Source organism: Rhea americana, unplaced genomic scaffold, assembly GCF_003343005.1.
Source record: "Rhea americana isolate MKP2758 unplaced genomic scaffold, rheAme1 scaffold_68, whole genome shotgun sequence".
Taxonomy (NCBI): Eukaryota; Metazoa; Chordata; class Aves; order Rheiformes; family Rheidae; genus Rhea; species Rhea americana.
In genome coordinates this window covers 4,353,979-4,366,178 of record NW_028186845.1, presented here as the reverse complement: position 1 = coordinate 4,366,178, position 12,200 = coordinate 4,353,979, and the positions used below count along the sequence as shown (strand labels likewise).

The window sequence follows — 12,200 nt, the reverse complement described above, 5'->3', positions numbered from 1 at the left end:
CGGTTACTAGCCAAGAGATATTCAAATCATGTACGAGCTCACTGGGAACAGTGCATGTCCAGTGTCTAGAGGGAAGAGGATTGCTGTGCATAACCAAAGCGTGTCAACTGCAAAGACATCGGTAAAAGGACCCTGGCTGTTTGGAAAATGATTTGATGGTAACATTGTCTAGGCCTTGTTGTCTCCTGTGGTGGTTTGAATTGTTGGCCTCTGGGAAGGTGAAAATTAAACTGTTTCCCTGTTAATTGGGCATGTTTTTATGTTCATTTTAAGCTAATGTAAGAAACATGCTGCCCTCACAAGATGATCCTGTTCTTGTGGGCTCTAGTGACTGTGCAGCTGCCTGCTGAGCTGGATAGTTCAGTGAGCTGACTGAAAATGAACCCTACCGACGAAAAAAATGAATAATTTGTTATCGATAGGATCGATGAGCTAATCTGACTTGCAGCCACCCTACTGTGTGGCTGGTAGTGCTGAGTAAAGGAAGGTGCTGGGAGGATGTGGCTGGGCTGATCTTGGGCTGTTATTACTGTCCTGAATAGATCAGGACTTCGAGCTTACTGAAGAGGTGTCTACTGACAGTGTATAGTTCATGCACCTGCCAGCTACTTCTTGACTTCAGAGTATTAGCATGCTGATAAAGTCTCTCACACTGACATCTAGGGCCTTTTTCTCCAGGAGAGACAGATTTTTATATATATAAAAATATATAAATATATATATTTTGTCAGAAACTGCTTGTTTCCTGGCAGGATCTTACCTTAAAATAATTATTTAACTGTGACTTGCTGTTCTGAAGCACAGATCTACTGTATCTTCTGGATGTTTTTCTTTGGTATTTATCAAAATTTCTGCAGGAGTAAAGGTACATTATCTACCTTTAAAAAGCTGTGCTGTTTTGTTCTGCTCAGGTAATACTATTTCAAATATTTCCTTGTCCTTTCAGCTAATCTCAGGGTCTAGCCTCTTGACTCAGGATGAATCTCCATGAACTGTAATCCTGAATAACATTTGTTTGTTTTGTGGTGTCTGTATCTTAATATTCATTCGGCTGCTATGGGATGATGGATCCAAATGAAGTTAGATATTAAGACCCTACTCCTACATTTTTTGATCTTTTCTTCAGAACTGTTCATGTCCTTAAATTGTTACATGCTCCTCTCTTCCTTAGAGACTTCTCTGTCTGTTAGCAGTCTCTTGACTTCCCATGAGAGAGTATCCCTTGACGAAGAATTTCCCAYCATCTTCCATAAAGAGTAATGAAACAAAATTTACCTTCTCTGCAGGCCCCTCATTAGATTTAATTGTCTTCTGTCCTTCTTGGTCTAAGAAAAGCTTTTTCACATCCTTACATTCCTTTTCAGAAATTTCTCTTGAATAAGTTTAATGTTTATAACTGCTTCTTGTTTTTCCCCTATTTTATTATATAATTTGCTTGACATAATTTGTTTTAGATGTCTACTTATTACTTTTTTTTTTTTTTAAGCTGCTAGCACTTGCTATTTTTCACCTTGGAGTTGTGGTGTTTTTCTTGTATACTTTTGGATACAACAGTCTTACTGGATCTCATAAACTAAGAAGCAACAGACTTGACTAATACCCGAGGAGGACATCCTCCAGCGAGAACGCAGAATGCTGGATGTGGTCTCTGGGATTTATGGGGTGGTGATGGTTTCCAGAGATCCTGTTCACCTTAAATTTCTTTTTGTGAAAAAAAGAAATTACTGTGGTGATAGAGATCATCCCTGGAGAACACAGAAAACTGAGTTCATCATCACTTGCGTTTTGTAGATATCTTATATTTTTCATATTATGTTTTCATTACATTGTATTTATTTTGAGATGAAGGTGGCCAAATTCAGAATGAGCCTTTAAAGATATTGGCTACTCACAGAAATTCTCTGCTATGGGTCTATTGTGATACCTCTTTCAATTTAGTTATACACTAGTATAGCAAATTACATTGATCTTTGTATTTCTACTTTCTAAATATCTGGCCCCAAAAACTTCAGGCAGAAACTTAAAGACTCAGTGGARGCAGGCTAAAATTTTGAGTGTTCCCCATCCTTGAATGAAGAATGTCTACACTTCTAAATGAGATGGAGGAAGGAGACCATGGCTTTCCCATTCTTCAGTGTCAGAGTGAGACTTCAGGCAGTTGCCTCCTAGTTCAGTGTGTGAGAGTATTTTTTTTTTCTTTTCTCTTTCACAGAAGGGCAAACGCTCAGGGGAGTGATGACGTGACAGCAATCACAGGCTGCTCTGAGAGCGTGCTCTCCCGCGCGCTCCCTCTCTGTCTCTCTCTCCACTCTTTCGTTTCCCCGTCCATCTCAGCTGCGACATTTGTCCTGTCAGCTCGCATCAAAAACGGATCCTGTTTGGGTTTSCTACTAGGCTTGAACATGCGCTGTTTCAGGATGGATATGTCTTCATTATTTTTACTCTTATCATGAATGAGTCTGTACTGGATGTTTTCAACCACAATTGACCTTCAGTGAGATACAGATCTTGAGAGTGAGCTGACAAAGAGTAATTGGGAGAAGATACTGGGCTCTCAGAAATAGGCTTTCTCTGTAGCCTGCAGCTTTTAAGATTCCCACTGCTAAAATTTTAACAGGATGGCTCTAACTATATACTAAGCCTGATGGATAAAGAAGATACACCCTCTGGGATGGTGAAGGAGCCATGCTTTGTTTTTTCCCTCCGTCTTGGAGGATAGAATGGATTTGCTTRTTGATAGGACAGGTACTGGATTATAGTGAGTGATTTCTGTGTGGGATGCTCCATGCAGTGTTGTACTTTCTGTGTGCTCAGTTTTTTCTGATAGTGAAAATGTCATTCCTGCCTTTAGCAGACCAGTAAGAATTGCTGCTCCCAATTCACAGTGCCAGATTGTGAAATTGGGAGTGGCAAGATAGATATTACRTGCTGGATTAATGTAAAGAAGTTAGAAAGATTTCATTATTATTATGCCTCCTCCGCCCTTTCTTTAAAGTTCTATAACATGATAAGTTGCTTTTCACCAAAGGAGAAAACTGTATAATTATCTTTCTTGTACAAGTGGATAAACTGTTGAGAAAGTTAAGTGATTTGCCCAGAACCACAGGGAAGTCAATTGCTGTAGAAAAGAGGTATTTCTAGCTCTTTGTCCTGTGGTCAGGCCTGTGCTCCTTGTTCTTACTGACTGGTTTGGATAAGCTGCTTTTATTTGCTTTGAGATGAAGAGGGATGAAGGTCTGTTAGGTCTGTCTCTTTAAGCCCAAAACAGATAACCTCTTTGAAATAATAATAAGAAGCAACTGTTGCACTTAATAGGAGAGTTCTTCAGTGAAGAAACTTCATAAACTTAAAAACTCCAAGTCAGTGGAGGTCTGGTAGTACAGAATTAACCCTTTGCTTACTGCTTAACTCTAACCTGCAGCCTATTGTAAAGCTTTTGTGGATGTGTGTTGCCAGTGTAGTTTGAAAATTGCTTTGCGTCGGTAGGGCATGCCTGGGCTCTTCAGCTGTGTATAAATATGCCCGATGGAGACAAGACCAGGAACAGATCTCTGCACATTCCAAAAATGATGGATCTCTTCTGGCAAGACAGCGGTTGCAGCCTTCAGCTTTTCTCCCCCCCCYCCCCCCCCTCTGGCAGGCAATAGGCAAGGCTTTTGCATTAATAGGATGCTGATCCCTTCTTCTCTATTTTTCTGAGTCTTCTGATACTCCAGGATGCTGAAGTACATTCAGGAGTGTGGAGGGATGCCACTATGGAAGGAAAAGCCCAAAGAAAAACGCTGCCAACAGGCAAAGTGTCTAGGAAACTCCCTTCATATGAGTTGGGCTAGAGGAGTAGTGCAGTGCTGGGAGCTGCCTAGCAACCCCTAGCTGTAGCAAGCAAAGCCCAAGATTGGGAAGGGGAGACATGCTAAAATGTACCTATTGCTGAAGTAAATGCAAATTACACTTGTGTAGAGCTTTAGCTCACAGGAGATGGTAGCTCCGAGTCAGAAATGGTTTTCATTAAATAAAAATCATGACCCTTTGCATTACAACCAAACACTTGAAAACACAGACTTGCACTTTCCTGCTCTTGAAATTGTCCTTCCATTATTGATTCTCTTGGATTTTTTTTTTTTTTTTAATTAGCAGCAGCAGATGGTTGTAGTGCTCCGGAATGGGCTGTGATACTCTTTGACCTGATTAACTGCAGGTTTTTAGCAAGCCCTATTCCTACAGGTAAAGCTAGGCCCAGTACTGTTTAACTTTCAGGCTTGCAAAGAACAGGCCACTTGTTCAGTAATSATTTATCCTGAAGTTAGATTTAGATTATTTTTGTGTGCATGATTATACTTACTGACTGCCTGTCCATACYCAGGTGTATTTGGCACAGCAGTGCCTGCTGTGTGCACAACAGCCTGTAGCAAGGAAAGCAGCCACAGCTGGATGAACAGGAGTGCTGGGCCCCGTGCGTGCTGGCTTCCCCTGGATGCTGTGATGCTCCACACCTCCTGTCTTGCCTTTTGTTTCCATAGATTAGGGCAAGAGGCAAAAAGTGGAGACCTCTCCCAAGGCTGTTTTCTCTTAGCACTAGAGCATTACTTGCAGTAAATTATTCACATTTCTATGATGTGATCTCCCCCACTTTCCTAGGCCTTACCTAAGCTCATAATTTGCCCCAATTTCAGCCGTCAGTTCTTGGAATCTGTTTCAGCAGAGCCACAGCATAGGAAGAGAGAAACATAATTTTCTTTGTTCCGATTTGTACCAGTTTCAGTTAACGACACTGTGATGGTACTGGTAGTGCAGGGCTGTGTACCTGCTTTCACCTTCTCCTTTTCCTCAGTATCATCTCCCATCTARACTAGCCTCTTGTACTTCAAGCGTTTGTCAAATAGGAACCAAAACAGTGTGGTCTAGAGAGAGGGCTCCAGCCCTGAACCCGAGCAACTGGRTTCTCATTCCTGCTTCTGCCCTAGATCTGATGTGTGATAATGAGCAAATCGTTCTTTCTCCCAAGCATCTGTTTTCTCAGCTGTAAAATGGGAGAATGACATGGGCTGGTCAGAATAGCCCTCTGAGATGGATAAGTGAACTAGCTGAAGTGGATGGAAAAACTGTGCAAGTAAGTTAGATAACATAGTATTTTTTAAATATTCTGGTTACGATATTTTCTAATCCTCTTTATTTTTCTAAGGAGAAGTGTGGAGATGTTTTTGCACAGACCAGAGAGGAGGGGCTGCTTTGGAGTGTTGCATGCCACCACCTCCACACATAAAATCCACTCTGCAGTACATCATGGTAAAGCCTTAGTGGAGGAATATGGAGAGGAACTTTGCCAGCACTGCAAGTGGAGCTGGATGTGGCTATATCTGCCCTTGCTGGTAGCTGATATTGTTTTATGTGAGTGCTATCTCTGTTCACAGGCATTTCAGCTTAAATATGCCTTTCAGAAGTAGTTTTATAGCTGTTTTGGTTCTGAGGAAAAATTCAAATGTGCCTGGATGAGTAGACTGGAGTAGACRCTTGATTTTAGCAGAACCTACAACATCAGCGTGCTTGCTCTGAGAAGCGGCAAGAAGTAAAGTGGCCAGCTCGTTTCTCTCGGGGACTAGTACACATAGGTGCACCTGATTTCATAGTTCTTTTTATTTAGAATTGCAAAGTTAAGCAGTTAGGAGAGTTGCCGCAGGATAGCTGATTTACTGCTACCTGTTGCATATTTGTTTCTCAGCTGCCAAATAACATACACATTGTGTGAGAAGATGGCATAGACTGTGCAAGAGACAAGGAGCTTCGCTGTCGTAAGGATGAATTTGCCAGCTTGGAACTGGGCTTCAGTGTTTGTTTTGAATCTCTCTGTTAGACAACTGGATGCTGATTTTTTTTTCTTTAATTTTCATTTAATCCTTCCTTAGGAATGATTCACATTGTCCTAATCCAAAACTACTGCATTGGAAAGCATGAAAGTACTCAGGATTTTGGCCTGCTGAAAATAAGAAAATGAAGCTGTGAAAGAAACTTTTCTTTAATTGTTCACTTTTTTTTTCTGTATGACTTCTGTTTCCTTTGCAGAGTGCTCTTTGTATGCAACTTGATCTCATATCCACTGCAGCCAATATTAAAATTCACATTAACTGGATGGTGTTACCATGTGTTTTTCTGCAGAAATTCTCGTTGTTGCCAGCTGCAGTTCAATATCATTCACTTAGTAAAGACAATCAGGTCTAATAAGCATAAGACGACCAGTGTTTTAGGGAACCTTGGCCACTACTTCCTGGCACTGCTTTCACTGCTAAGTTGAACTGAGTTGGATAAACGTGAATTTCATTTTTAGGAGGAAAACCTATTACAAAGCTAAGATTAATAGTTCTTTAGACTTAAACTTGCCTTTAAAATTTCCTGAGAAATACCTAGAATGCATCAGGGACTGCATKAAGAATAACAGTATCATGTGACTCTGGGTCAGTGGCTTCATTTTTCAGTGGTTTTAGGCTTCTTATCTGTAAGCTAAGTGTAGTTGTACTTCTCGGTCTCAAAAGAACAACGACAATTCGCATAGTGCTTTAAAAATTTTGTACAGTATCCTTTGCCCTGTAGCAAGTGGTAGTTCTTGCTTTACCAACAGTTGCTTGCAAAGAGAAAGAGTATTGAGAAGTTGACTTTGTCCTGTACAGAGTTCCTGGAAGACTGATGATGCACAGCATTTTAACATGCTGCTTCCCATCATTTTTTCCCCTCCTCTTGCTGTGTAAACTTTTATCTTAAAGCTGTAAAGATTGTCGAATGTGGTCTCTTTCAAATTTGCTGGAAAGTTAATTGTGTGTGAATTATGAGCTGTACCTACTGTTAATTGAAGACATAGGGGATTGAATCCTTGAAAAAAGCATATTTTTTCCCTTAGCTTTTCTCAGCCGTTTGAACTGAGTAGATTTTAACAAAAAACAGGAAAAAAAATTAAATCAGCTGAATAAACTTAATTTCTGTCACATACTTAAAAGGCCTTTAAATGGGCAGTTTCTAGACCCAGTAGTAGGAGTATGTAAGCTGGAAATTACATTCAGCATTCTTTTTCTAACTTTCAGATGCAAAAGGAAAGCGCAGCGTAGACAGCTATTCATCAGATTCGTGGTTAGACATGGATGAAGAATCTTGTGATGCCCATATCCAGGAGGAGAAGGACGACAGCTTGGATAAGAACTCCAAAGCCATGGTGGATGGCTCCTCCTCACCCAACAGCACACACTCAGAAGGGAAGGAAGGTGCAGGAAGAAAACAAAAAGCCACAGTAATGAGATACCTAAAAAGAACTTTGTCTAATGAATCAGATGACAGCGTAAAATCAACGACCCCCACGGACTATCCCAAAACACCAACAGGGTCTCCAGCTACAGAAGTTTCAACCAAATGGACTCACCTCACAGAATTTGAACTGAAGGGTTTAAAAGCCCTAGTGGAAAAGCTTGAATCTCTGCCAGAGAACAAGAAGTGTGTTCCAGAAGGTATTGAAGATCCCCAGGCTCTCCTAGAGGACATGAAGGTGGGTGTGATAGCTTGCTGAGCTACACAAACTGTATACAGGGAGCACAGGAGGTGGCAGGAGTTCAGAAAGCAAAGTTCTGCAGTAGAGGGATGGTCTGTTGTGTGCAGTGACCACCTCAGGTGGGCTTGCTGTGCCTCAGAAAGGGAATTGTGCCTTGAACAAAAGCCATTGTACCACTTTGCACCGCAATCTGATTTAATTGATGGGGTCCATTCTGATAGTTGCCCTGTACTCAGTGGCCAAAACTTTAGATGCTCTTATAGTYCAGGATTTGGTATATCCCACATGTAAATTGTGTCTAAAGAACCCTGCTTATAGTCTTAATCTGCCATTTTTGATCTAGTCTCTTTGAAGAATATATCTGATTAACTGACACAAAATACGAATTCTTGACCTTAATTTAGAAGAAAGATTGCTTTTTTTCAGGTGCATTTGCTTTCCTTTTTTTTTGCCTTTTTCATTTTCTTTTCCTCCATTGCCCTCTATAGGTTGATAATTATTCTCTGCCGGTACAATGTACTGTTTTCAGAGGTGGTGTGAGGAGGGAAGGCCCTCTAATGATGAACTTGTCTTGAGATTTGTAATATTGCAGAGGTGGTACTTTCTGTGACTTCAAGATTAATTCCTCCTGAAGACTGACATGGTCTTGTTGCTCCTAGTCTCGACCTGCCTCTGATCTGCAGCATCACCTTGAACTATTTGCTTAGCTTTTCTATGCCTTGTTTTCACATTGTATTAAATAGGCTTATTAATCCCTTTTCAAAGAACTGAGTCCAGCGTACTATTGTCAGTTTGCTGGGACTTGTCAATTAAGACCAAAATATTCCAGGACAAGAGGCAACGGGCACAAACGGAAACACAGGAAGTTCCGCCTGAATATAAGGAAGAACTTCTTTCCTGTGAGAGTGACAGAGCGCTGGAACAGGTTGCCCAGAGGGGTTGTGGAGTCTCCTTCTCAGGAGATACTCAAAACCCACCTGGCTGCAACGCTGTCTAACATGCTCTAGGTGACTCTGCTTGAGCAGGGTGGTTGGACTAGGTAGTCTCYAGAGGTCCCTTCCAACCTCAACCATTCTATGATTCAGGTGTTCCCTATAGGTTCAGTACTGTGGCAATTTGACCTGATTTGGAACTATAAGTATTAATTTTTAGTCTTGTGCTTGGACTGCTGATTTTATTCTGCTTATGTATACAGCATGATTTTATTTATTTTTCTTCAACTACATATGTTCTATACATGACAGCTGCCTAAGGCACAATCTGAGGAAAAATACAAGTTTATATGGTAAAAAGGGAGCCTGTACTTCAGTATAAGTGGTGTAACAGCTGCTTAGAAAYGTCTTCAAAGCCAGTTAAAGAAGGTTGTAAATATGCAACACACAGTGGAACCATATTCTGCAATCTTGGAGCCTGGAAGGGTGATAACACACCGCTTGCTTTGGTAAAACAGAAGAGCTCAGAAAATCTCTTCTTGCAAAATCAGCTAGTTTGTATATGAAAGTGAGCATGGATGCATTCATGACAGTAGATTTACTGACTTGCTTTGTGATCAGCGATATTCTAATCGGAAATCAAAATGAAACTTCAAGACCAGGAATTGAATTTGTAGCAGTGAAGAAGAAACAAGGGTAGCGTTACTTTTCCAAGCTTCATGCGCAAAGCAAGTTTCACTTAAAAATAAGCTGCCCCTTCTTGAAATTCTAGAAAGGGGTACAACACATAATAAATTGTGCAGATGTTCAGAATATGATCATGCATGCTCTTTTGGTGACATACTCCAATACGCTGTGAGACATCTTACTAGAGCAAGGCAAGATGCCATATGTGAGTCTGGTTTAAAGCACCGTGTAGGAGTATATGCTTTCTCCTCCTTCTGCAGAGCAGAGGATTCACTAGCTACAGAGATGGAGAACTGTAAGTGAACTTTGAACAAAATGGACCAAGTGATACCTTTTCGGTGATACTGTGCTTTAACTGTTATTAAGTGGGCTTCTGCCAGTTCATTTTGTTTATCTTGGCAGAGTTGCAGTCTTGATGTTCCGTCTCCTTTGATAACTGCATAGAAAACTGCCTGCTTCTAAACTTTCCCTCCTTGCCAGCACACACTGTAACCATCAGGATGTAGCCCAGCATCTGGATATTTATGATTCCCTGCTGGTTAGAGCCTCATGATAACATTGAAATATCATACTTGCTGCAAAGTTGTTTTCTCTGGAATTACCTCTGTGTGTTGAGCTTTTGATTGATTTTCAGAGCAAGAACTCTTAAAAGGATGTTAATTCATAAATATTGTCCTGAACAATATCTAAAGGACTGCTCTTTCTTATCCATCTACTTTACTGTATTGGCCCACATACAAGGCAGCCCTTAGGTTTCAGAGAATGAAAGTCAATACAGCATAGTAAATAATTAAACCTCATAGTCTGCTTGCTCCACAACTCTCCCTACAGTCGCGTGGTCTACATCTGTCGTTATCCGCTTGCTAGGCGCTCTGAAGGAACTGGGCATGGAGAGGGGAGTTGTGCTCAGCTCTGTGGTTGCGTAAGTACACTTCCCCTCAGATGYGGAGCGCAGCCCCGGTTCCCCAGGCTGAGCATCCCTTTGCTCGTCAGCAAGCTGTCCGCGACAAGGTGCGTCTTGTTCCCAGCTGGCGCTGGGCCCTTGCGTGCAGCAGCCCCTTGCTCCTGCTGTCGCCGCGTTAGTTCACGTGGCAGAGAACAGTGCAATGGGAGAAGGGGTCCCATCTTGTTGAAATCCATGTGATGCCAAAACATRCATTTTATTTTAGTCAGTCTGTTGGCTTTTAAAAAACCAAACAAGTGTATCAAGAGCAAAGTGACTGAGTTCAGCCCCTTGAGCTGAACTAATATAATAGTCTGTCTAGAACTAATATAATAGCCTAGCTAATATAATGCTCCTAACAGGATTCCTGTTTTGCTTGATGTGCAGGATGCAGCTACTCAGGATTTTTGTTCTGTCCTTGCTATTCAGTATACGTTAGGTACTTCATGCCATTCAGGCCCTCGTCTGAACATGGTGATATGAATGTTCCCTGGGATTCCCAGCGATACTCATCATTACAGTAGTCCTATGCTTCACAAGTGGTAATTGATGAGCAGTTGTTATCTCTGATTCACAGGTAGGGAACTAAGGTACAAAGAGATTAAGAAAAAAGTGGCCATTAATTCCAGGATATTAGTTTCAGGTGCCTTTGACATGATTTTCAGAATAGTTAGTGTTATTTAAGAATGGGATATGCAAAAGATAATTCTAATGGTGTTAAAACTGTAATTGCTTTGCCTTTCTGCCGTGGAGAAGTTCTGGTCTTTAGCATCCAGTTCCCAAGTCGGACGTGAGGAAGCCTAGGAGCATACTGTACGTGACTGCCTGTGGAAACTTGATTTAAAAGATTTGCCCTGTGTCACATAGAGACATCATGGCACAGGGAGGAATACAATCCATTTTTCCAGAATAGTATTTATCTTCTTGACCATGAAATCGTATTTCCTCTTAATTTGATACCACTTTTCCAACTCATACAGCAAATAATGTGGGGATTTTGCTGACAGCATTAGCAGTGGAGTAAGCAGAAGCCCTGCATCTTTACCTCGCTCTGCTGACTATCCAGAGCAGCAGCCATCTGTGTGACTGGACGGAGGCAGCAATCCTGCAGGAAAAACAGTACAGACCATGTAGCTGAATACAGTCACAGCACACTTGCACAAGGTTGGTTTCTTGGGCAACCTGAATTTTTTGTGTATGATACCTTAATAATACAGTCTAGAAAAAGTACCCTTTCAGGGCTCCCTTTTGAGAGTTGTTTTTGACAAACTCATAGCAAGAAGTCTCTCTGACAGAATATCTAAAAATTTTTGCTCCACTCAAAGTCTTAAACAAGTTTCTGAAGAAAATAAAACCATGTTTATTACAGCAGTTTTMTTTCTAAATGAAATAACACTCAGGAACTATTCTGTATGACATTTAAATCTTTTTTTGTGCTTCAGTGTGCTTCAGAAAACAGGATATGGGTAGTTAAATTGGGGAAAGGAAACCATTTTATTTAGCGACGTGAAGTTTCACAAAACAAATCAGGGTAACTTGCAAAGAATTCCTGCTTTCCTGAAGCGATGATTCACTAAAGGATGGGTGAGTGGATTACTGCTCTCTGTGGCAAATGCAGCTACAGCTTCATACAGCCTATTTGATGTCAAGTAGGTGAGGAGACTCTTTGAAGTAAAGTAATTTATTTTTCCTTATGAGAAGGGAGACTGAAAGCTAAACTAAGCCTGTGTAAATTCCTTACACGTCACCTAAGCTCCTAACTAACTGCCACTATCTGGTGGGGACACGGCAATCGAGAAGTGCCAAGTAAATGCCTCTGCAGATTGAGATCCCATTTATCACCGAGATCGATGGAGTGCAGCAATGCAAGGGAAGCTTATTTGTGGAGCATGCCACGTTGCTCCGGGGGTCAGCTCTTCCCTCAGCTCCAGCAAGGAATTAAACTCCTGTTGGCTGCAGCTCTACTGCATGGGAATTCTGTCCCGTGGGACCTGTATTCGTTACCAGAGGAGCTTCTCGGGGGCTTCCAAGCAGCTAGTGCTGATAGCAGCGTTCATTCCCTAGCAGATGGCACCTGAACAATCAGCAGCGGCGCTGCAGTTCTGTGTGC

The 12,200-nt window shown here is 41.4% G+C and overlaps 1 protein-coding gene across 1 annotated transcript in view; it reads left to right on the top strand.

Moving 5' to 3' along the window:
- Positions 1 to 12,200, top strand: part of KDM2B (lysine demethylase 2B) — a 108,448-nt gene that overhangs the window by 52,885 nt on the left and 43,363 nt on the right. The window contains exon 8 of the mRNA XM_085321044.1: positions 7,071 to 7,525. Coding sequence (XP_085177170.1) covers positions 7,071 to 7,525 — 455 coding nt within the window. The remainder of the gene's footprint in view (positions 1 to 7,070; positions 7,526 to 12,200) is intronic.